The 27,222-nt window shown below is 36.8% G+C and overlaps 1 protein-coding gene across 3 annotated transcripts in view; it reads left to right on the top strand.

Moving 5' to 3' along the window:
* Positions 1-27,222, top strand: part of Mctp1 (multiple C2 and transmembrane domain containing 1) — a 587,757-nt gene that overhangs the window by 335,929 nt on the left and 224,606 nt on the right. For 2 of the 3 annotated variants that reach the window (XM_051172525.1, XM_051172526.1), the window contains exons 5-6: positions 1,869-1,980; positions 11,641-11,679. In XM_051172525.1, the coding sequence (XP_051028482.1) occupies positions 1,869-1,980; positions 11,641-11,679 (151 nt within the window). The remainder of the gene's footprint in view (positions 1-1,868; positions 1,981-11,640; positions 11,680-27,222) is intronic. The other variant, XM_051172527.1, reaches the window with a different exon arrangement.

Genomic DNA, 27,222 nt, shown 5'->3' with positions numbered 1-27,222 from the left:
ATTCTAATAGGTCTGCATTTTAAAGTTACTTGGCCTTTTTCCTTTGCAGCTTTTAATATTTTTTCTTTGTTCTATACACTTAATGTTTCAATTATTATGTTCCATGAGGATTTTCTTTTCTGATCAAATATATTTGGTGTTCTGTAAGTTTCTTCTATGTTTATAGACATCTATCTCTTTAGGTTAGGGAAATTTTCTTCTATGGTTTTGTGGAAAATACTTTCTATCTCCTTCTATCCCTATTATTCTTAAGTATTTGCTCTTTCATAGTGTCCCAGGTTTCCTGAGTATTTTGTGTCAGGAACTTTTTATATTTAACATTTTCTTTGACTGATGAATCAGTTTCTTCTATCATATTTTCTGCACCTGATATTCTCTCTTACATCTCTTGTATTCTGTTGTTCGTGTTTGTGTCTGTTAGTTCCTGTTAGCTTATCTAGGTTTTTTACTTCCAGGATTCCCTCAATTTGTGTTTTCTCCTTACTTCTTTTTCCGTTTTCAGGTTTTTAAATTTTTTATTCATTTCCTTCACTCATTTGATTGTATTTTCCTGTATGTCTTTTAAGGGATTTATTCATTTCCTCTTTAAAAGCCTGTACATCTTCATAAGACTGGATTTAAGATCATTTTCTTGTGCTTTATTTGAATATCTACAGAGTTTGATTTAGTGAGATAACTGAGCTCTGGTTATGCCATATTGCCATGGCTGTGGTTGATTGTGCTCTTTTGCTGGTCTCTATCCATTTCTGAGTTTTCTTCCTTGGATTCTGTTTCTTTTCAGTCTTCTGGCCTGAGTTTCTGGTGACCAATATGTCTTTAGGTCCAGTAGTATGTCTCTGATGGTATTTTTGTGGCCTATGTTAGTTCTGGGGCTTGAGGTGCCAAAGTTGACTCTGAGTTCCCTAGAACTAGTGTGGCCTCCAGGAAATCAGGCAGAGTAGTTGGCCATAAAATAGAACCCAAGGTATGGGATTCAATTTACCACTGCTGGGTGTGCTTTCAGGGGAGTTGCTGGGCATAGGGCATGGGACAGAGTCTTACCTGGGGTCCCTGGTCTTGATGTGACCTCCAGACTTCTGTTTTTCATAAAAGTAATGTGTATAATACTAAATTATTATCCTCTCTTCCTCAGGAATGCTTATCTAAGTCCAAATCTAAATTTAATCTAAATCCTTCATTGCCCAATTCTAAGTAATGTCTCCATGTTATTTCAAATTGAGACATTGTTTTGGACACAGGTTTGCACAACCCCAAACTAAAAGCATTGTTTTGAAAATCTAATGTTCTTTCTAACTATTATATATTGCTTTAACATATTTCTATAAAATATGTGTTTCAAGTGATATGTTTTATATTTCTTCTCACATTTTTCTGTGTATTTTAAATAATATCCCCACTTAATAAAAAGCTATACAACTAAGAGTTGTAGCTGGTAAATGGCCTTCATTCAGTTTCTGAAAACACACACACACACAGATACACACACACACACACACGCACACACACACACAGATACACACACACACACACACACACACACACACACACACACACACACACACAAAAGCTGGAGTTTTCCAAGATCTTACAGATCCTAGAAGAGGGTTCAGGATCTTTGAATAGTGTTATTTCCTTTGGTAACTTTCTAGGCCCTCATAAAGTGAAGAAATTTACCTAATGAATTTAAGCACCTTTTTGGATACATCTTATTGGATGACATGAATACAGTGGTGGTATTTTGATAACAATAAAAACTGTACTAAGAAAACAAAAGAGTACATTTTTCTGAAAATAATGAATTACTGATTAAAATAATTTGGGAGTTCTGCACTCAGTAATTATTCCCACTCTAAATATTTACATCACAGGTCCACAGATGTCACCTTGACTCTGAAAGATCCCCACTATCCTGACCATGACCTTGGGATCATTTTGCTGTCCGTCATCCTTACCCCAAAGGAAGTCGAACCCAGAGATGTGGTAAGTCTCCCAGATCCCAGCGCACAGTAAAAGCTCTTCTTGCTCCCACTTGCTCATGTGCTCAGAGCCTCCCTAGGATACAGAAGTAATAAAAAAGAACAGATTCACATGAAACTCTAGTCTGTTCCTGGCTGCTGTGAGCATCCTGAGCATCTTTCATCCATAGTCATTTTGTCTCCTCAGCTCCAATTTCCTGACTCATGCTCCAGATCAGAACCTCTTGTTGCAAATAAATAGATGTATATCCCTTTATAATTTTATCAATCAATTTCAGGCATGTTATATTATAGGTAAATATTAGTATTCTTTCAGGGAACACAATGATTAGTGAGTTGAATATTTGGAATTCTACATGGAGATATCCAAGACTTTACTTTGGTTTTTTACTATATTTCAAAATGTATGTTGATAAGGAAAATAAATATAAAAATGAAATTTTAACAGAGTTTCTGCTTTCTGGTGGTTGTTTACTGAATAAATGTGGACTCTTCATCTTCTTGATGGCTTTCATAGTGATATTTCCCATACCTCAGCACTGGCCATCTGTACTTCCTTGCACACCATGCTGCTATGAGAAATGAACAAGGGCTACAGGGGAACCTGTGACACCCACAATGTTGAAGGAACTTGAAAATTCATCAGGTGTGATCGACATCACTGTGCTTGCCAGTGCACTTTCTGCCACAATTTGCTAGAGGCCATTTGTTAGGCCCAATACTTGCTTATACACCCGGGAACTACTATAGCTCGGATGCATTTATATAGGAGATATAATTGTTAGAGGTTCCTCAAATAACCTTTCAACAATGTCTATATTCCGATTTTAAAATGATGTATTATCCAGGTTGGTGTACATTATCTATTAAAATATATTTTTTGACATCTTAATTGAGATAGTAGGTAAAATAGTGAATCCAACTTCAAAACTGAAATTTTCTTTAAACTCGCAAAGGAATTTCTTTACATCCTTAAAAATTAAACAATGAGTGTACAAGCTCATGTGTGTCATTTTCAAACTTTATTTGCTTGCAAAGTCTACTTTTTAAAGTATGAACAAGTCTTACTGTATAGCATCTGCTGTGAGAACATAGCACTGTATGGCTGAGAATACATGGTACCTGCTGTGAGAACTTAGTGTGTTAAGTATACATAGCATCCTTTGTAGAATGTGGCATGATGTGGCTGAGTACACATGTGTGAAGATGGCAGGGGGCAACTGAGGAAAAGCTTGTTCAAAAAAAGCTGTCAGAAGTCACCAGTAGCAGAAACCAGGAAGTAAATTCTAGATGGCTAGTCCACAATTAGGAGTACATTTTTGATATTCATTTTGTACTTTATTTAAATGATTCAGGTACTCACCAGCAAGGCAGGTCTTGTGCTGGTATTTTAGGACGCATTTTAAGTTGTGTTCAGTTATTCACTGAGAGAAACAGAAGATGACAACGGCTTTAGTGTTATGAAAGAAAGACATTTCTGGAAAAAACAAAAGCAAAACCAATGTGTGTCTAGGATTCTTTAAGGAAGTCAAGTTGACACTGAGGTAGGAAGTCAAAGAAAGACTAAAAGGAAACAAAACTCAGGAAGAGAAGTGCTTGAGGTAGAGGAAGGAACACATGTAAAGCCCCTGTAGCTAGAGAAGCATACTACATTCTAAAACTGGAAAAGATAGTGGAGCTTACAGAAGATAGAAGCAGAGGGGGAGAAAGAGGAGAGAGAGAGAGAGAGAGGTGCTGCAGGATACAGAGTGGAAAAGAGATGCCTAGAAGGAAGGCCTGTTGTCTATGGTACGATTTGTGACCTTTATCCACTTAGCAATGAGAAATTATGGCAAGGTCTGCAACAGGGGAAATGACATGACTGTATTTGCCTTTCAAATTTTTTTTTCTCTGTTCAAACATTGTAGAAGAAGCATTAAAGAGATGGGTATGGATGCATGGAGACCAATTATTAGGAAGCTACTGCAAAAAGTTAAGTGAAAGATAGTGAGATTTTAATTAGAGCCCTCAGAGGTGAGATGGAGGGGGGCTGGCAGGTTTGCCCGTAAAAGATTCAAAACAAGTCAAGAAAATTGGGTGATGGACTGCCCTGTATTAGTTTTCCATGCTATCTTAATTCATGGTATCACTTTTTAAAATGAAAATAACTAGCCCAAAGCCCTGTGTGTCCCCAGACCACCCACCCCTGCAGTGTTACCAGAGGCTTAGATGGTAGGGCAGCTGTTCTGGTTATTTGGGTGATTTGATGATGGATATTCTGTTGAATTTCTCCATTAAAATGATACTTTTTAAGTATCTTAGCATCAACCTGAGAGCTTAAGGGATCGAACTCGTTATCAATATATCAACAAAGAAGCTACTGAGTTCCTCTAACTTAGGAGGAAATGTGAGTGTTTACACGCAACCTTCACACATCACCTATTTTCAATAGTTCACCGAATCTGCTCAAATTTACAGTACAGGCGCGAAGCATTTCTAATTAGAAAAAATACATATCAGTCAGGAGCTGAACACCAATGACTTCTTACATATGAAACCAAATGAGTAGCAGAAAAGTTATTCATCAAAATTCCATTTAATTTATCCCTTTCTTCCTTCCTCTTCATTATCTCCAGCCTTATTCACCTCTGACAAAAAGATTTTCTTATAAAAACTATAGTGCTACTGACATAACTCAAAATACTTTGAATACTTGAGTAATGTCCTTGCTTCCAAATATCCTTCACTCACGACCTTACTGCATGCCTTCTAAGTCTCTGTGCTGTATTATTTAGTTGCCCACTTGGGCAATGGTGCATTCTTCCACGCCATTACTATTTCCTCCTGGCCCTTATTCTCTTCAGAGAAACAAATGATTTGGGCAGAACTAAGCAAGGGCTCCAGAACTGCGCCAAGGCCAGCCTATGGCTGCAAACACTCCTAGGCTTCTCCTGCTAACCTGGGTCTCGCCCGAGGAGGGGGAGAGAAGACTGAGCCCAGTGGCTATCATGGCTCATCCTTAGGTTGTAATCAGCAGCGAGAGAGACCTTGACAGTAGGGGAGCAAGTTAGGAATGGACAGAAAGCTAATACAGAATAAAAGGAAATGTCTCGTAGGATCGTGTGTTCCAGCTGTTCTACTCTCCTACTGATACGGAAATGTTTCTAAGTGCATACTTAGAAATGCATAGTAATAATTGAGATTTTTTGCTTTTTATTTGGCCTAAAAAGTTGTTGTGTGGCTACATTTTCAAGCTTTTCATACCTAGTTATATTTCTCAACGGGACTTTCAGTGTTTGACATTCTGAACAAAGCTGTGAGTTAAGCACCCGTTTTTAAAGAAGTTACAATGGGTTAGTAGTCAGTGTAGTGCAGATGGTAAGGGACAGTAGTGCAGATAAGGAACACATTAGCCACACAGTCCATCACATAGAACTGGAGGGTACAATGGTGATTACAAGAGACTGGGAACAGTTCACGGCAGAAAAGGATGGGGAAAGATTGGTCAGTGAGTAAGTTACAGTTTGAAGAAAATACTTCTGATGTGCTGGTGCGCCGTATGGTGACTATAGAAACCAGAAATATGCAGCATGTTTTAGAGGGCAAAGAGAAAAGATTTTCAGTATCTCCACCAAATGTCTGTAGAGATGGATACGCTGACCTGAACAACAACATATACATGGTTTATAAACATCCCCAGGGTTGATAAATGTGTGTAAACTCTATATGAATTAAAAGGAAAAATGTTTTTGCTTATCCCCCAAGGTTTTGTAAGTCTGTTATTCTTTTACCTGTTCAGTGGCCAATAGCTATTCTACAATAGATAGAAACCCTCAATGTACAGCATTCGAACAAGCAGCACAGGTGCTCTCACTTGTAGCCTCTAGTCACGTAAACTCCTCCACAGTGTCCCTCTCAGGTCCAGTCTATCATCAGCGCCATCTGTGTTGCTGAAAGTATGCTTTTCTTTCACCTCACCTCCATCCTGTATTTTCCCCTCAAGGAGGAGTTACGCATATGATACACTTATTACTATTATACAGAATAGTACATGTCTAACTGCAAACTGTTCATGTGCTGACATCTCTCACCACCTGTCTGGAGTCCTCGTGGTAGTTTAATGTTTTATAGGTGTGTCTGCGATCATTTGAAGGGATTCCTCAAAGGACAAGGGGGAGGTATTCTCACGTAGACTTTATTCTAACTCTAATCTTCAAATCCTTGAGCTTGTTACAAATACCCTTATATTATGATTAAATAATGGTCCAACTTCCTTTGGCAAATTCTTAAAAATAGTGTTTTTATTATTAACTGCACTGTTCTTCCCAGAGAATTCTGACTACAGTGGATAGACATGGCCCTTTATTTTTCTTTCCCTGTGCAATGTGTCTAGTATTAGCAAAGTGAATACGGGACACATTTGACATTTCTCGTTTAAAAACCATCAGTGATCCAGTATGTCTTCAAGTTTAGTTTTTCCTACATTTTAAATATAGAACATTCCACTTATATTGAAAACGGCATGCTGAACTTTGACAAGCTTCCCCGGAACAGCTCTCATTCAGGAAGAAATTCAAACTCAGAATCCAGTAATATTAGCGAGGGAGCACTTCATCGTCTTTTTCAGTGCGAATGATGTATAGTGAGGGAATGGAGGATAAGGTTGCTTCGCCACATACACAACATGAGAAGATTTCTGTTCTCTTTACTTATTAGCTCAGATATATATTTTATATATATATATATATATATATATATATATATATATATATATATATATATATATATATTATATATTATTAAGCTTCTGGGACAGATCCTTTAGTTCAACACCACATTTTTATCTCTGTGTTTATAAAACTTTGCTAAATATTTTATATGAATTAAAATGAGTAATTGATTAGACGAGTTTCAAAAGCCTACATACAAGTTCTGTGTGTACCAGTAAATACTGACAATGCAATGCACTCCATGAATAAAACAGTTAAGATGATTTATTCTTGTGTGTGTTGCCACTTCTGTAAATCAGCCAAACCAAAGAATAAGCTGAGTAACCTGTTGACTTGGTTCCTAAAACTTTGACAATACATAACATCTAATTACCGCAAATTAAGATGTGTGAAAGGACTACAAGCAAATGTGTTTCATCGTTGTCAATGTTAAAATATTCAGCATTTAGTACATGTGAACATATATATGCATAGCTATTTTTGAGTCCCCAGCATTGTGTGTACAGGAAGCCAAAGCCTCCGTGGGCAGCATGCGGCTGCACTGCATGGCACAGTTGTCATTTCTGTTTTGACTGCATGTCCTGTTTTGAATCTAAAAATTATGTAATGCATACATGTGTGTCCTGTACATGGTATTTTTCTTTGAAAGTGTGTTTGAGTTCTTTCTGGCTCTTTTTCTAGCAGAGTTCAATCCACAGCTTTCTTCATTGGAGAATTTGTGACATAAAAGTGAGTTATTTCGTGTTACACACTCTCTTAGAAAGCATAGATCTAAAGATTGCTTGGATAAGATTGAAAATTGGAAAATCTCCAGGAACATATGAATTGATAGCAGATGGGTTTTGATAAGTTCAAAATAAGCAAATAATTTTTATAATTTAGTTTAATTTTGATATGTCTTATAACTTTTATACAGTGTTTGAAGATAAATATCAGCTTACGAGGTGTTGGATGTATGTGTTTCATAAGATGTGTATCCTACCTGTGCTTTTTTTGTATGTACGTTAGCTGAATAATCTACTAAAATTATAGCAGAAGGAAGTTAAAAATGAGATTTTTAAAAACGTTTAAAAGCAACTGCTTTTGTAATTCTGTCACTGGTCGTATTTTAGGTCACTTATTCCTTATGCTGGCTTCAAGGAAGGCTGAGTTGCTAATGAAGAACTTATATGATGCTATAGTGATAGACACCTGACACCTTCAAAAAATAATTCATGTTTCTCAGCTGAAGTTGCAATCATGCAGCAGACTTTAAAGCTCAACTTTCTAGAATGTACTTTGTCTTTTGTCTTTAACATTATTCAAGCAACCTTTCCTCTTTAATAGAACGCACAGAAGCAAAGATGGCAATGTTAATAGTCTGTTGAGCTTATTTGCCTTTTACAACATTATTTCTACTAAGTTACTTTGATTGAGAGTTTTTTTTTTTAAACCCAAGTACCTAAAAATAGAAAATGAACTTTTGTGGGGGATGTTTAATCAATTGATAAGCTAATAGGTTTAGTTAAAGAGGCAGAATTTTTTGTTATAAAATTTAGGACTTTTTTTTTTAAACAGTCACTTGATCTACAACAAAACTTTTGATGCCAATTCAGGAGGGCAATGAACTAGCCTTGAGGCTGCTAAACCTGACTGTTGTCCTTGTATCAGCTTCCCAGTTTGACAGAACACAACGGAATACTACTCATCCATTAAAAACAAGGACATCATGAAATTTGCAGAAAAATGGGTGGAACTAAAAAATATCATCCTGCGTGAGGTAACCCAGACCCAGAAAGACCCAATTGGTATGTGCTCACTTATAAGTAGATTTTAGTACAGGATAAACATACTACAATGCACAGACCCAAAGAAGATAAGTAATAAGTAGGATCCAAGGGAGGATGCTTAAATCTCACTCAGAAGGGGAAATAGCACAGACAGAGGTAGTGGTTGAAGAAAGGGAACAAGCTAGAAGAGGGAGCACAGAGAGAAATAAGGGTGGAGATCAGACCTGGGGAGAGTAAGGATGGGAGGACAGAAAGTTTGCAGAGAAAAGCTCAACTGTAGGTGGGGCATCTCTGTGATAAACTGGAGACCTAAGTCAGAATAGGCTTCTGGACGATTATTAAGGAGCTGTCTAGCTGAGATCCCTAGCAGGGGACATGGGAACTGAAGAGGACACCCTCTAACTAGACAAGACTCCTAGTGGATGAAGTAGAACACCAAACTACTCACAAAAACTTCAATCAATCCAAAACTCACTCAGCCTATAAGACATTCAGGCTTAAAGATAGAACAGATAGAACAGAGATTGAGGGAATGTCCAACCAATGCCTGGCCCAACCCAAGTCCCACCCAATTGAAAAGCACTAACCCCTGACACTATTAATGATACTCTGCTATGCTTGCAGACAGGAGACAAGCAGAGTTGTTGTCTGAGAGACTCCACCCACCAGTGCCTCGAAACAGATCCTGTGACTCACAGCCAAACATTGGGAGAAGCATAGGCAGTGTAGTATAAAAATGGGAGGAAGGATAAAAGGACCTAGAAGTGATAAGAGCTCCACAAGAAGACCAACAGAGCCAACTAACCAGGGCCCAGAGGGGCCTGTGGACTCTGAAGCACTAACCAAGAAGCATGCATAGATTGGACCTAGGTCCTTTACATAGATGTAGCCTATGGCAGAGGAGGCTTCATGTGGGACCACTAGTAAAGAATTGGAGGCTGACTCTGGCATGGACTCTGTTGCCTGTTTTTCTAATCACTTCCCCCTAATGGGACTGACTTTCCAGCCACAGGGGAAGAGGACAAACTCAGTCCTGATGCGACTTGATGAGCTGTGATGGGTAGGGAGGGAAGCTCCCCTTTTCTGAGGAACCATGGGGAGGAAGGAGGGAGGGGACCACAACCCGGATATAAAGTTAATTAATTAATTAATTAATTTAAAGAAAAACACAAACACAATTTTAGAGACATGAAAAAATATCAGAGGTATATTCAGTTAATTGCGTGCACTGCTTCTCTGAATCCTATAGCATGTGTCCCTGACTGTTGTCATACGTTGTCATGAGTGTCCACCCTTAATACTCATACCCACCTTTGATAGCCTAACATATCTTTCAAAATAGATTTTATATGATCTTTAGATGCTCAGTGATGCTGACAAATTACCACTGGTTACGGTATTTAATTTTTTTCTTAATTCTAACTTATGTCACTTGTTTTGACTCAAAATATTGTCTCTAGAAATAGCCATGATCAAATGCATTGAGACTCTATTTTCTGACAAAGTTGAACCTTTATTATTAAACTCTTGTTCGGGGGGGGCACTTGTGGATATGCCTATGCACTGAAGAATTTGGTTGCAGACGACCTTTGGTGATAAGAGGGAGGTGATCGTAGTATTATTATTGGTGATCATCAGGTGATGATGACAGTCATTCATCTAACATCAATAGCAAGTGTCTATTTGGTGTCCACCACATTATCTCTCCAACCTAGTGCTTGAATGTGGCACATCAAAACAAACTGGACCTCGGCACTTAGAAAATATAAACTATCTCTTTTCTAGTGTTTGATAACAATGCTTTGCTGTTTCCTGCTTCTACTTGAAAACCAGGGAATGAGATTTTTTAATAATCTTTGGAAATCTGTTACTCTTTCATGTTTTGGTCAAAGTTTAACATGAACTTTATGTAGAGAAAAATAAAATCGATGTAGCAGTGTCATAGGGAATGCTATGATTCTTCAGTTTCCTACTCTAAAGCTGCTACATAATTCCGTTCTCCTTCATTGGGTCGAAGATAGTTTAGTCTTTCGTGAAAATGCTCTCTATCCCATGTGTTGGTAAGGCACGAGTGCTTTCCAGAAAGGGTCTTTTTGATAGGCAGTTCTGAGAAAGAGATGGAGCTCTTGCGTTGATGCAGTTCACAGGCAGAGCAAGCTTTGCCCTCAAATATTCCCTACTTTTGTCTTCATCTGTCTTAAAGACAACCATAAGACGTGGTATGGAAGAGAGGAAAGTTTACATCTAGGTGCTTAAGAGAAATGCTTAATAGAAAATAGGAGAATTATTTAAAATTGGGGGCAGCTTTATGGTTTACTTTATGCAAAAGCAAGAGACCAATGATCGTAAACACTTACAACAACTCTCCAGAAGTTTAACTAAAGCAGTTAGCCAAGCTGACCTCTCACTATGACAGAAGCAGTAAAAACAATAAAGCACCCTTCTCTGAGTTGTAAACATTGCATACAATGGTACAGTTAAAAATTAACTAAATGCATAAATATTTCTAAACTGTGGCCAAATCAACAGGCTTTGGATATAGGTTGAAGAGAATTATGTTATATAGCCAATTAAGTCAAGTGTATCCTCAACCTTATCTCCAAATGGGACAAGTTCATGAAATTCAAATTGTAACTAAGAATGAACAAATTCCAAGTCTTTCGTTATACTTAAAAATACATGGTCTCAGCCAGGCATGGTGGCTCATGCCTGTAATCCAAACACTCTGCGAGGCAGAGTCAGGAGGATCTCTGGAAGTTCCAAGCCAGCCTGGTCTACAAGGCCAGACCAGGATAGCCAAGGTTACAAAGAGAAACAACAACAACACATTGTCTCATGTCTTTATACAAAGAATAATACAACTGAACTCTCACCAGAAACACTGCCTGAATGTTAAAGCTCTCTCTCTCTCTCTCTCTCTCTCTCTCTCTCTCTCTCTCTCTCTCTCTCTCTCTCTCTCTCTCTCTCTCTCTCTCTCTCTCTCTCTCTCTCTCTCTCTCTCTCTCTGTCATGTGAAGCAGTTTTGTCTCATATAGTTGTTGCTGGGAATATTTTGTTTTTAAAGGGCTAATAAATGTTACGCTTCCCATAAAAAAAACAAAACAAAACAAAACAAAACAAAAAAACCAATGGCTGCCCTGTTCTGTGCTGGATGAAAGATAATGAAATGCTTTATTTCATTTACAGACAATGCTAATGAGGAAGAGTTGGAAAAGATCCAGTAAGGTAATTCTTAGCATGTGATCTTCAGCTTTCCTTGTTGAGAAGACTATTAGCCGCTTTCCCAAATTCCTCTCATCCCCTTGCAAGCTGTACCACAAAGTTCCATCATTGCCAGTTTGCCAGTTGCTCTTTATTTTCTTCCCATAATCTTTAAGCAAATCATGTGATGCTTTCTAAGTCAGTAGAAACCTCCCTGGTCCAGAGCACTCACACCATTCTCTTGCTATTATCCAATCACCCTTCAGTCTCATTTTCAGCATCTGGTCTCTCCTATGTGCACAACAGGGTCTACAAAATCACTCTGCTCCAGGAAGAAAGAGATGGGACTGGGGCAGGGACAATGCCAGACACAAGTAGCCATGAAACTTTCTGATTATGTTCATAGAAAGTTGAATATTGGGCTTTCCGTATGCCTTTCAAGCGATGTAAGGCACACACTAAGCTTTTAGTATGTGTGGCAATGGCACCACCCTTGAACATAAATATCAAGATGAACCTGAACTTCTATATGACTGTGCTTTCAAACAAATCAGATTTCCTTGGTATTCAATTTTTTACTTAAAAGTTCAATATTGCTTTTAATAGTTTCGATTTTTTTAGACCCTGGAACAATGGCAATCTTTCTTCTTCCATTCTGATCAAACCATGCCGTCACTTAAGTTGTGATTCAATTTCATCATTTTCCTTTTCTTTTATTGAGAAGTAAGAAAGTATGTATGTATAATAAGTATTGTTTCATGTTTGCAATGATGTCTTAAGCTGCTTTATAAAATACTTCGTATCTATAGTTAGCTACTCTCCAGTTCTTACACGGCTGACAACCAAGATGATTCACCAAAGACTGCACTCAATAGCACACGCTGGAGAATGTTGCTGAATATTTCTGAGAGTTCACTGTGGCTTCATTAAATGAAATAAAGCTTCAAAGGTTTTTTTTTTTAAGATATGTTTTCTTGTTCATCTTTGTAACTGCTTTGGAATTAAGAGTAGACTAAAAGTGTGTTGATTTTAAAATATACATAAGACTTTCCCTACCCTGTCTCTCTGTGATGATATTTTTGTGTAAAAACTTATTAACCCATGAATAGTTAGCAATATTCCCTCTTTCAAATGAGTTAACTTAGAGTTTGATGTTGCATAGTATTTGGCACTAACTAATATGAATAATCTATTTTGTTGAAATATAAAAGGAAAAATAGAAATATGTTTGGAGCTGTGTATATTAATAGGCACTTGAGTTTCCAACACTTAAGAGGCTGAGGGAAGAAAATAAAAGGCCACCATGAGCTCCAGAGGAAAACTCATTCTAACATACTCAGATAGATAGATAGATAGATAGATAGATAGATAGATAGATAGATAGATGAGAGATAGATTCCAAGACATTTATTTCTTTAATTTAACCTTAATGATAAAGCAAAAATAAATACACATAATTTCCTTAAATCTATAAATAATTTAAATGAATGATAAATATATTGTTTCTATCCTTTATATTTTTTAAATTCTTGGTGCTTTATAATTAATTATTACTTTAAACTTTGAAAATTTGCTACTATAGATGCAAAATGCTAGTGTCTAATTCAGCACTCTTCTGAGCACTTGACAGGTTATATTTAGTACAAGCATTAATATCAAACCAAGAGATTTTTCAGGTTGATACATTTTCATAAAATTCTAAATGTCAAGGGAGTTAAAATCAATTCACTCATTTTCTTTTTATTGTGTGAATATAATGAGAACTTGTTAATTCATTCCAACTTTTACTACGCCCTAAACACTTTCCATATTCACTAGATATGGTGTTATACTTTGAAATATTCATGGAAAGTTTCACATTAATTATTACCTACTTCACTGGTCTTCTCACACCCCATGTTGACACTGGCTCTGAATCCATTCCTCCAGCCATCTGCTTCCCAGAGCTAAAGGATAACTCAGCCGATTGGGTGGGTTTGTGGTTTGTCGCTATTTCACTAGAATGTACTCTCCTTTTACTGCTGCCCCTTAAAATCATGTCCTAGGAAGGAGAACTCACCCTTTGATTTTAGAAAGAATATACTTGAGTCATATGTAAACACAAGAACTGATAATTTAGCAGTTATTTTATATTGTATAACTGTGCTCAGCATTGAATTTTCCTACAGTCATGAATCTTTTTCTTCTCTGGAGTCTCAGTTTACAGGCGCAAAAGCTCTCATCTTCACGTCAGGACTTTAGCAGAATGCTTGTTTTTGAGCACCATGGATGAAAATAATCTAAGAATCAAACCTTCCTGGTAAAGACTTGTACATAGCCTGACATTGTTATTCAAGGGTCTCTGTGGCTTGGAGATTTCATTTCCTGTCTTCATTTCCTTCAGATGTAATCTAAATGCAGTTATAGAGAGGAGAGGACTAAGTTGATAGTCCCATTATAACATGTGCATCTCCCTTGCATGTTAGGTAATGAGGTGAAATAGCTCATAGAATATCGATTGTCACTTTACTATCTTCACTCTATGTGATGTTTTTTATTCTTCTTTTGGCTACCACAGTTCTGCCAATAATAAATTCCCTAATGGAAATTTCTGTGGTACTCACAGTTTGTAACATTATTGAAATGATAAAACAGTGCTCCAAGGACAGAGGCATCATAAATGTTATTCAAAACAAGTTTCTTTATTATTGTTGTGAGTACAGCTGCTTTAACATTATTACAAGTAGGGAAAATGCACCTATATGTACCTGTGCAAAGCAAGCTGTAGAAGCATGGGCTAGATTGCAATTGCATGCAAATCAGTAAATAGAGTAACTATCACCAGTATCTCCCTTTCTGGGTGTAGTAACATCACTAACATACTCATTGTGGTTACCAACTGCACTTTATATCATGAGAAGTTTAAATTCTTTCTCACAATTATCTGGAATAGGAGTGTTATTTTTAAGAAGAAAAAAGAAATCAACGTCTCCCTAAACTCAGACAACTAGGTAATTATCTAGGTCAAAGAGTCACATTTGTGTGACAAAATACATTTTGGCAGAGAAATTATAATGCTTTGAATTACTTCAATACTTTATTCCTTAGAAGAAGTCTACATTGGTAATTTATTTAAGGTTAAATTATTCATCGAGAAACTTTCATGAACTCAGAAGATAGATAGATAGATAGATAGATAGATAGATAGATAGATAGATAGATACATACATACATACATACATACATACATAGATTCACATGGACCTGTGCAAAGATATGTATATATGTATACACACACATATTATACATATACATGTGAATAAATGTTGTGGGATCAAACCAAAAATGAAAATGAAATAGTGAAGTAATTGTCTCTGTCAACCAGCTAGAAGTTTATTCAGTACTATACGTGCCTGTGTTTTAACCCAGAAGAAAGAGTTTATCTGTGGTTATTATGAGTAATAACAAACAAGTTCCTGCTACTCGTGGTCATGGGTGAAGTAGAACCATGATTTCAAGTCGACCTGTAGTACAGAGCAAGACCGTATGTTACATAGAAAAAATAAACATATATGTTTTCAATAAACTACTTCAGCTATCTGAAAAAGACTATTGTATGGGCCTCACCTCCAGCTGATGCACTAATGGGAACTTGATGACTTCTGAGAGAGACTCACTTTTCTTTGTAGGTGTGGCTGCTGATAGATTGCCCGTGTCCCAGTGGATGGCCACACCCATGCGAACATATCCCACAATAATTGGGGCCTATGAGATATTAATTTAATAAACAGAAAAAGAAGGTGGGAGGGTTTCTGGAGGCATCTGAAAGTAGGTAGGTAGTGAGGGTGATGATCAAAACATGAGAAATGTTCAAAGAACAAATCAAAATATTATTTAAAGAAGAGAAAATGATATTGTAATCATATAGAGGTATACATGTCAAAATCCTGACCTTAACAAATTTTAATTGTTTTCTTTAAAATTCTGTCCTTTTGATAATATAATGTAGATTATTGTGGTGGTATCTCGTCACTAGATCTTCTGTTATTTGACAACCTATATCTCTTTTAGCAATACATTTTCTTATAAAGATTTTATTATAATAATTTAGTATGATTTTAAATGAAGTATAAAACATTTCATCCATTGGTTGAATTAAGCCATTTGAATAAGACTTCTAGCAAAAATATCATTAATTTAAACTAGGGAACACTATAAGCTCTATAAGACTACAGGGCATAGTTAGACTGGCACCTTGTATGACATATTAAAAATGAATCAATGGCTTCTAAATGCCTTATGTAAGGGGACAGAAACAGATTAACACATTCTTAAGTATCACACCTTGTCAGACATAATGATTTTTTGGGTTAACAATTTTCAGGTTCTTTCTGCTACGGCTTCATATGCTGATAAACAGGTGATTTTATAGAAGAGAACAAACTTATAAAAAATGAAAACTACTGGTAGGAAACTTTCTCAGTTATGAGTGATCACAATGCCTTTACTTTAGTAAACCATTAATGATTATATGCATTTATCTTTAGAGATGGGATATGCTTACATGTTTTTAAGGAAGCAAATGTTTGTTTTAGATTCCTTACTTTGGTGACATTTTTATTCACTAATCTTTTTAGAAATACTATAAAATAATACTCAGAATTGATCTGAGATTCTAAAATGTAACAGTAAACATATAGTGAACAACTATGAGGAGTTCTATTACACAGCTTGTATTTGGACCTTGGCTTTTAGATTTTACTAAAAATCTAGTAAATTTTATTAGATTTTTATTTATTTTGTAAATATTTTATATTAGCATGATATTTGATTACCCCACAAAGTACATGGGCCCATAGCTAGATGTTACTTTGAAGTGATTTTCCTTGATGTTTTGACAATATTTACCTATAGACATGAAATTAGATTTTATATGCTTTAATTCATAATGCTAGAGATTTACTATATCCGTAACATTACATTTATTTGATAGCTTCTTGTTAAGTTATAAATGCTGTGGATCTTTCTGGAGCAAATATGGATGATCTGGTATAAAGCCAAGGGGTAAATATAATCAGGAGAAAAAGATGGAACCCAGAAAGCGTGTGTCCCATGTCTAAGATGTTTATGTACGATTGCCAATTGACCTTTGCTGCCTGGATGTGTTAACAAAATGCCAACCAGTTTCCCCAGGACCCTTCCAGAGCTGATGAGTTGGGGAAACTGGCACATAGACTCTAGTTAATGGAGCAAAAGGTTGCCATGTAGATGTGTATGGCATTGTAATGGATGGATGGATGGATGGATGGATGGACAGATGATTGATAGATAAATAGATGCATAATAGAAATATATACTACAAATAAATTATTCATTTTCAGTACTTTAAGTTCTCAAGTGAAAATATTCATAATTTTTCAAGAACTTTATCACCAAAATCATAGTTGACATGGTTAGTCAATATCCTAAATATCCAAAATCATTTTTTGCTAGGATAGAAGCATCCCATGACCATGACTTTCGTGAACAGTGTATATAACTGATTTGCTATGAACTTATAAAAATTTTTCTATCACTTAAATGGCCAAAATAGTGCCAATGAAAAGAAATTGTACTTGTATACATTAAAACATGTTCATGTAATCTAGAATGCTGACTTGAGTCTAATACTTGAATTTTAGGGTTACAAGTTGTAAATATTGTTTTTATTTTGTCAAAAGAAGAGATGAGATGAAAGCTGTGCCCAAGCTGTGCAAATATATGGCTTGGGGTGAGACCAGAGTGTTTCTTTCTTTGTTATAGCTATCCCTGGGCATAGGCCTGGAAACTTCTAGCCTTCTTACAAATTAATCTTCTGTAACGCAAACCTTGAAGGCTTCAGCTTCCATCATCCAACTGCTAACCTAGAACTAGAATGTTTTAGCCTCCAAGACTTACTACTGAATAAGCTCACTTTTTCTATCTCTTTCTGAACTCTTGCTGGCTGGTTCAACTCAGCTGTTCTGGCCCAAACTCCTCTCGAAGCTGACTGATTCAATCTGAATTCTCTCTCAGCTTTGATTGAATTGCTCTGCTTGGCCTCAAAGTAACTCTGGCAACCTGTTCTAATCTTCTGGCTCATTCTTATTCTCTGGCTCATTCTGTCTTCACTTATGTCTAGATCGTTCTCCCTGCAACCTGTCTCTGTAAAACTGTCCCAGTAAAACTGCCACACACACTACCCACACTACCTACAACTACTACTCTCTTCCTACACTGCTCTTGAGTAGGGTCTTTCCTGTGCTGTTGTCATAAGAGTTGGACATATCCTATCTCTGACTCATTCTGTCAAATCTTTCTCTGAATTGTCACTTTGTCTGCCCCTCAATTAGATATCATTTTCAAACATTGCTGCTTCCTGCTATTTCACTGTTTGGGATTAAAGGTGTGTACTAAAGGACAGTCTATTTTCTAGCCAGATCATACTTTAATCCAGGGCATGTCTGCATTCCAGCTGGATCACATAGACCTAGAAGGTCTTTAGATGTGATCCGGTGACCGGATCCGGTGCTGGATTAAAATTCCTCTAGATATAAAAGTTCAATTTTTTTCTTGTGATTACTTTTATTTTGAAGGATTCCTATGTTATAATAAACCGAATTATGTTTTGTTGTTGTTTATTTGTTTATTTTAAGAAAATTCGTTCCTATATAAAGTGGATTTTGGTTACTTAATCCCCACATCCTCCTATATAGCTAACTGACTGACTAAAATTTTATTTTCTTTCTTTAATTTTTAGTCTATTTTTTATTAAAATTTTTACATGTACATTTATGGTTTTCCTTGTTGTAGGTAGTTTGTTGTATATGGGTGTAATAACATAAATGAATTAGGTTTTAAGACCTGTATATTGATTTATTTTTAAAATATTACTGTAGATAAAAGATTGACAGTTAATACTCCAACTGATAACAAAATCTTAAATGTTTTTGTGATTTATTTTATGTAAAGTTTGAAAATTATTATCATATTTATTTTTTAGAAAAACTTAATTTTACTTTTTTTTCTAAAAAAAATACCATCTAGATGTTTTATTTTAAAATATGAATAAATTTTAGACTTAAAGTTTGATTTTTCATCTCTTAGAAGATATTTACTTATAGTACAAAAATACATTGAAGGCAAAAATAGACTTAAATAATATTTGTATTATTTACCAATGTATTACTCGCTAGTGGATCTTGGTAAGACGATAAATCAGAAATCTCAATGAAAGCAGTTCAGCCATTCATTATTCAGGATAATTTTGATGATTTTCTTTTATCAACTTGATATCTGTGATTTTGTTCAATTTTTTTAAATGTTGATTTATAATTTTAGCACTTTCATACTACTGCTTTTCCTCACTTTGCAGTCTCTTGTCCTGATGGACACTGAAGTGTTAGTTAATAGATACATAATTATTTGATTCAAGGCTTCTCTGGAATTCACGATTGGTTTGTGGCTTCCAAACTAAAATCAGTACTTTTGCTTAGGTCTCATCATAATGGCAGCATTTGTTGTTCTGCTAATGCTAAGTGGTAATAGTAGTGGTAGTTAATGTTCTTATTGCTATCATTATTGTGGTAGTCATTATTCTTACTGCTGTTGTTATTGTGGTGGTGGTAGTCATTATTCTTACTGCTGTTGTTATTGTGGTGGTGGTAGTCATTATACTTACTGCTGTTGTTATTGTGGTGGTAGTCATTATTCTTACTGCTGTTGTTATTGTGGTGGTGGTAGTCATTATTCTTACTGCTGTTGTTATTGGGTTGGTGGTAGTCATTATTCTTACTGCTGTTGTTATTGTGGTGGTGGTGGTCATTATTCTTACTGCTGTTGTTATTGTGGTGGTGGTGGTTATTGTTATTACTGCTGTTGTTATTGTGGTGGTGGTGGTCATTGTTCTTACTGTTGTTGTTATTGTAGTGGTGGTGGTCATTATTCTTACTGCTGTTGTTATTGTGGTGGTGATGGTCATTGTCCTTACTGCTGTTGTTATTGTAGTGGTGGTAGTTATTATTCTTACTGCTGTTGTTATTGTAGTGGTGGTAGTCATTATTCTTACTGCTGTTGTTATTGTGGTGGTGGTGGTCATTATTCTTACTGCTGTTGTTATTGTGGTGGTGGTAGTCATTATTCTTACTGCTGTTGTTATTGTGGTGGTGGTAGTCATTGTTCTTACTGCTGTTGTTATTGTGGTGGTGGTAGTCATTATTCTTACTGCTGTTGTTATTGTGGTGGTGGTGGTCATTATTCTTACTGCTGTTGTTATTGTGGTGGTGGTAGTCATTATTCTTACTGCTGTTGTTATTGTGGTGGTGGTAGTCATTGTTCTTACTGCTGTTGTTATTGTGGTGGTGGTAGTCATTATTCTTACTGCTGTTGTTATTGTGGTGGTGGTAGTCATTATTCTTACTGCTGTTGTTATTGGGTTGGTGGTAGTCATTATTCTTACTGCTGTTGTTATTGTGGTGGTGGTGGTCATTATTCTTACTGCTGTTGTTATTGTGGTGGTGGTGGTTATTGTTATTACTGCTGTTGTTATTGTGGTGGTGGTGGTCATTGTTCTTACTGTTGTTGTTATTGTAGTGGTGGTGGTCATTATTCTTACTGCTGTTGTTATTGTGGTGGTGATGGTCATTGTCCTTACTGCTGTTGTTATTGTAGTGATGGTAGTTATTATTCTTACTGCTGTTGTTATTGTAGTGGTGGTAGTCATTATTCTTACTGCTGTTGTTATTGTGGTGGTGGTGGTCATTATTCTTACTGCTGTTGTTATTGTGGTGGTGGTAGTCATTATTCTTACTGCTGTTGTTATTGTGGTGGTGGTAGTCATTGTTCTTACTGCTGTTGTTATTGTGCTGGTGGTAGTCATTATTCTTACTGCTGTTGTTATTGTGGTGGTGGTAGTCATTGTTCTTACTGCTGTTGTTATTGTGGTGGTGGTAGTCATTATTCTTACTGATGTTGTTATTGTGGTGGTGGTAGTCATTATACTTACTGCTGTTGTTATTGTGGTGGAGGTAGTCATTCTTCTTACTGTTGTTGTTATTGTCTTGGTGGTGGTCATTATTCTTACTGCTGTTGTTATTGTGGTGGTGGTAGTTATTATTCTTACTGCTGTTATTATTGTGGTGGTGGTAGTCATTGTTCTTACTGCTGTTGTTATTGTGGTGGTGGTAGTCATTGTTCTTACTGCTGTTGTTATTGTGGTGGTGGTAGTCATTATTCTTACTGCTGTTGTTATTGTGGTGGTGGTAGTCATTGTACTTACTGCTGTTGTTATTGTGGTGGTGGTAGTCATTATTCTTACTGTTGTTGTTATTGTGGTGGTGGTGGTCATTATTCTTACTGCTGTTGTTATTGTGGTGGTGGTAGTTATTATTCTTACTGCTGTAGTTATTGTGGTGGTGGTGGTTATTGTTCTTACTGCTGTTGTTATTGTGGTGGTGTTGGTCATAATTCTTACTGCTGTAGTTATTGTGGTGGTAGTAGTCATTATTCTTACTGCTGTTGTTATTGTGGTGGTAGTCATTATTCTTACTGCTGTTGTTATTGTGGTGGTGGTAGTCATTGTTCTTACTGCGGTTGTTATTGTGGTGGTGGTACTCATTATTCTTACTGTTGTTATTGTGGTGGTGGTGGTCATTATTCTTACTGCTGTTGTTATTGTGGTGGTGGTAGTTATTATTCTTACTGCTGTAGTTATTGTGGTGGTGGTAGTCATTATTCTTACTGCTGTTTTTATTGTGGTGGTGGTGGTCATTATTCTTACTGCTGTTGTTATTGTGGTGGAGGTAGTCATTATTCTTACTGTTGTTGTTATTGTCCTGGTGGTGGTCATTATTCTTACTGCTGTTGTTATTGTAGTGGTGGTAGTTATTATTCTTACTGCTGTTGTTATTGTGGTGGTGGTAGTCATTGTTCTTACTGCTGTTGTTATTGTGGTGGTGGTAGTCATTGTTCTTACTGCTGTTGTTATTGTGGTGGTGGTGGTCATTATTCTTACTGCTGTTGTTATTGTGGTGGTGGTAGTTATTAATCTTACTGCTGTAGTTATTGTGGTGGTGGTAGTCATTATTCTTACTGCTGTTTTTATTGTGGTGGTGGTGGTCATTATTCTTACTGCTGTTGTTATTGTGGTGGAGGTAGTCATTATTCTTACTGTTGTTGTTATTGTCCTGGTGGTGGTCATTATTCTACTGCTGTTGTTATTGTGGTGGTGGTAGTTATTATTCTTACTGCTGTTGTTATTGTGGTGGTGGTAGTCATTATTCTTACTGCTGTTGTTATTGTGGTGGTGGTGGTCATTATTCTTACTGCTGTTGTTATTGTGGTGGTGGTAGTTATTATTCTTACTGCTGTTGTTATTGTGGTGGAGGTAGTCATTATTCTTACTGTTGTTGTTATTGTCCTGGTGGTGGTCATTATTCTTACTGCTGTTGTTATTGTGGTGGTGGTAGTTATTATTCTTACTGCTGTTGTTATTGTGGTGGTGGTAGTTATTATTCTTACTGCTGTTGTTATTGTGGTGGTGGTGGTCATTATTCTTACTGCTATTGTTATTGTGATGGTGGTAGTCATTATTCTTACTGCTGTTTATATTGTGGTGGTGGTGTTCATTATTCTTACTGCTGTTGTTATTGTGGTGGTGGTGGTCATTATTCTTACTGCTGTTGTTATTGTGGTGGTGGTAGTCATTATTCTTACTGCTGTTGTTATTGTGGTGGTGGTAGTCATTATTCTTACTGCTGTTGTTATTGTGGTGGTGGTGGTCATTATTCTTACTGTTGTTGTTATTGTGGTGGTGGTGGTCATTATTCTTACTGTTGTTGTTATTGTGGTGGTGGTAGTGATTATTCTTACTGCTGTTGTTATTGTGGTGGTGGTGGTCATTATTCTTACTGCTGTTGTCATTGTGGTGGTGGTGGTCATTATTCTTACTGCTGTTGTTATTGTGGTGGTGGTAGACATTATACTTACTGCTGTTGTTATTGTGGTGGTGGTGGTCATTATTCTTACTGCTGTTGTTATTGTGGTGGTGGTGGTCATTATTCTTACTGCTGTTGTTATTGTGGTGGTGGTGTTCATTATTCTTACTGCTGTTGTTATTGTGGTGGTGGTAGTCATTATTCTTACTGCTGTTTTTATTGTGGTGGTGGTGGTCATTATTCTTACTGCTGTTGGTATTGTGGTGGAGATAGTCATTATTCTTACTGCTGTTTTTATTGTGGTGGTGGTGGTCATTGTTCTTACTGTTGTTGTTATTGTAGTGGTGGTAGTTATTATTCTTACTGCTGTTGTTATTGTGGTGGTGGTAGTCATTGTTCTTACTGCTGTTGTTATTGTGGTGGTGGTAGTCATTGTTCTTACTGCTGTTGTTATTGTGGTGGTGGTGGTCATTATTCTTACTGCTGTTGTTATTGTGGTGGTGGTAGTTATTAATCTTACTGCTGTAGTTATTGTGGTGGTGGTAGTCATTATTCTTACTGCTGTTTTTATTGTGGTGGTGGTGGTCATTATTCTTACTGCTGTTGTTATTGTGGTGGAGGCAGTCATTATTCTTACTGTTGTTGTTATTGTCCTGGTGGTGGTCATTATTCTTACTGCTGTTGTTATTGTGGTGGTGGTAGTTATTATTCTTACTGCTGTTGTTATTGTGGTGGTGGTAGTCATTGTTCTTACTGCTGTTGTTATTGTGGTGGTGGTAGTCATTGTTCTTACTGCTGTTGTTATTGTGGTGGTGGTAGTCATTATTCTTACTGCTGTTGTTATTGTGGTGGTGGTAGTCATTATTCTTACTGCTGTTGTTATTGTAGTGGTGGTAGTTATTATTCTTACTGCTGTTGTTATTGTGGTGGTGGTAGTCATTATTTTTACTGCTGTTGTTGTTGTGGTGGTGGTCATTATTCTTACTGCTGTTGTTATTGTGGTGGTGGTGGTCATTATTCTTACTGCTGTTGTTATTGTCGTGGTGGTGGTCATTATTCTTACTGTTGTTGTTATTGTGGTGGTGGTAGTCATTATTCTTACTGCTGTTGTTATTGTGGTGGTGGTGGTCATTATTCTTACTGCTGTTGTTATTGTGGTGGTGGTGGTCATTATTCTTACTGCTGTTGTTATTGTGGTGGTGGTAGTTATTATTCTTACTGCTGTTGTTATTGTGGTGGTGGTAGTCATTGTTCTTACTGCTGTTGTTATTGTGGTGGTGGTAGTCATTATTCTTACTGCTGTTGTTATTGTGGTGGTGGTAGTCATTATTCTTACTGCTGTTTTTATTGTGGTGGTGGTGGTCATTATTCTTACTGCTGTTGGTATTGTGGTGGAGGTAGTCATTATTCTTACTGCTGTTTTTATTGTGGTGGTGGTGGTCATTGTTCTTACTGTTGTTGTTATTGTAGTGGTGGTAGTTATTATTCTTACTGCTGTTGTTATTGTGGTGGTGGTAGTCATTGTTCTTACTGCTGTTGTTATTGTGGTGGTGGTAGTCATTGTTCTTACTGCTGTTGTTATTGTGGTGGTGGTGGTCATTATTCTTACTGCTGTTGTTATTGTGGTGGTGGTAGTTATTAATCTTACTGCTGTAGTTATTGTGGTGGTGGTAGTCATTATTCTTACTGCTGTTTTATTGTGGTGGTGGTGGTCATTATTCTTACTGCTGTTGTTATTGTGGTGGAGGGTAGTCATTATTCTTACTGTTGTTGTTATTGTCCTGGTGGTGGTCATTATTCTTACTGCTGTTGTTATTGTGGTGGTGGTAGTTATATTCTTACTGCTGTTGTTATTGTGGTGGTGGTAGTCATTGTTCTTACTGCTGTTGTTATTGTGGTGGTGGTAGTCATTATTCTTACTGCTGTTGTTATTGTGGTGGTGGTAGTCATTATTCTTACTGCTGTTGTTATTGTAGTGGTGGTAGTTATTATTCTTACTGCTGTTGTTATTGTGGTGGTGGTAGTCATTATTTTTACTGCTGTTGTTGTTGTGGTGGTGGTCATTATTCTTACTGCTGTTGTTATTGTGGTGGTGGTGGTCATTATTCTTACTGCTGTTGTTATTGTCGTGGTGGTGGTCATTATTCTTACTGTTGTTGTTATTGTGGTGGTGGTAGTCATTATTCTTACTGCTGTTGTTATTGTGGTGGTGGTAGTCATTATTCTTACTGCTGTTGTTATTGTGGTGGTGGTGGTCATTATTCTTACTGCTGTTGTTATTGTGGTGGTGGTAGTTATTATTCTTACTGCTGTTGTTATTGTGGTGGTGGTAGTCATTGTTCTTACTGCTGTTGTTATTGTGGTGGTGGTAGTCATTGTTCTTACTGCTGTTGTTATTGTGGTGGTGGTAGTCATTATTCTTACTGCTGTTGTTATTGTGGTGGTGGTAGTCATTATTCTTACTGCTGTTTTTATTGTGGTGGTTGGTGGTCATTATTCTTACTGCTGTTGTATTGTGGTGGAGGTAGTCATTATTCTTACTGCTGTTTTTATTTGGTGGTGGTGGTCATTGTTCTTACTGCTGTTGTTATTGTGGTGGTGGTAGTCATTATTTTTACTGCTGTTGTTGTTGTGGTGGTGGTCATTATTCTTACTGCTGTTGTTATTGTGGTGGTGGTGGTCATTATTCTTACTGCTGTTGTTATTGTCGTGGTGGTGGTCATTATTCTTACTGTTGTTGTTATTGTGGTGGTGGTAGTCATTATTCTTACTGCTGTTGTTATTGTGGTGGTGGTGGTCATTATTCTTACTGCTGTTGTTATTGTGGTGGTGGTGGTCATTATTCTTACTGCTGTTTTTATTGTGGTGGTGGTGGTCATTATTCTTACTGCTGTTGTTATTGTGGTGGTGGTAGTCATTGTTCTTACTGCTGTTGTTATTGTGGTGGTGGTAGTCATTGTTCTTACTGCTGTTGTTATTGTGGTGGTGGTAGTCATTATTCTTTACTGCTGTTGTTATTGTGGTGGTGGTAGTCATTATACTTACTGCTGTTGTTATTGTGGTGGTGGTAGTCATTATTCTTACTGTTGTTGTTATTGTGGTGGTGGTGGTCATTATACTTACTGCTGTTGTTATTGTGGTGGTGGTAGTCATTATTCTTACTGCTGTTGTTATTGTGGTGGTGGTGGTCATTATTCTTACTGCTGTTGTTATTGTGGTGGTGGTGGTCATTATTCTTACTGCTGTTGTTATTGTGGTGGTGGTAGTTATTATTCTTACTGCTGTTGTTATTGTGGTGGTGGTAGTCATTGTTCTTACTGCTGTTGTTATTGTGGTGGTGGTAGTCATTATTCTTACTGCTGTTGGTATTGTGGTGGTGGTAGTCATTATTCTTACTGCTGTTTTTATTGTGGTGGTGGTGGTCATTATTCTTACTGCTGTTGGTATTGTGGTGGAGGTAGTCATTATTCTTACTGCTGTTTTTATTGTGGTGGTGGTGGTCATTGTTCTTACTGTTGTTGTTATTGTAGTGGTGGTAGTTATTATTCTTACTGCTGTTGTTATTGTGGTGGTGGTAGTCATTGTTCTTACTGCTGTTGTTATTGTGGTGGTGGTAGTCATTGTTCTTACTGCTGTTGTTATTGTGGTGGTGGTGGTCATTATTCTTACTGCTGTTGTTATTGTGGTGGTGGTAGTTATTAATCTTACTGCTGTAGTTATTGTGGTGGTGGTAGTCATTATTCTTACTGCTGTTTTTATTGTGGTGGTGGTGGTCATTATTCTTACTGCTGTTGTTATTGTGGTGGAGGTAGTCATTATTCTTACTGTTGTTGTTATTGTCCTGGTGGTGGTCATTATTCTTACTGCTGTTGTTATTGTGGTGGTGGTAGTTATTATTCTTACTGCTGTTGTTATTGTGGTGGTGGTAGTCATTGTTCTTACTGCTGTTGTTATTGTGGTGGTGGTAGTCATTATTCTTACTGCTGTTGTTATTGTGGTGGTGGTAGTCATTATTTTTACTGCTGTTGTTATTGTAGTGGTGGTAGTTATTATTCTTACTGCTGTTGTTATTGTGGTGGTGGTAGTCATTATTTTTACTGCTGTTGTTGTTGTGGTGGTGGTCATTATTCTTACTGCTGTTGTTATTGTGGTGGTGGTGGTCATTATTCTTACTGCTGTTGTTATTGTCGTGGTGGTGGTCATTATTCTTACTGTTGTTGTTATTGTGGTGGTGGTAGTCATTGTTCTTACTGCTGTTGTTATTGTGGTGGTGGTAGTCATTGTTCTTACTGCTGTTGTTATTGTGGTGGTGGTAGTCATTATTCTTACTGCTGTTGTTATTGTGGTGGTGGTAGTCATTATACTTACTGCTGTTGTTATTGTGGTGGTGGTAGTCATTATTCTTACTGTTGTTGTTATTGTGGTGGTGGTGGTCATTATACTTACTGCTGTTGTTATTGTGGTGGTGGTAGTCATTATTCTTACTGCTGTTGTTATTGTGGTGGTGGTGGTCATTATTCTTACTGCTGTTGTTATTGTGGTGGTGGTGGTCATTATTCTTACTGCTGTTGTTATTGTGGTGGTGGTAGTTATTATTCTTACTGCTGTTGTTATTGTGGTGGTGGTAGTCATTGTT

The sequence above is a fragment of the Acomys russatus genome, chromosome 30 (assembly GCF_903995435.1).
Source record: "Acomys russatus chromosome 30, mAcoRus1.1, whole genome shotgun sequence".
NCBI classification, from domain to species: Eukaryota; Metazoa; Chordata; class Mammalia; order Rodentia; family Muridae; genus Acomys; species Acomys russatus.
This window is presented reverse-complemented; position numbering and strand designations above follow the sequence as displayed.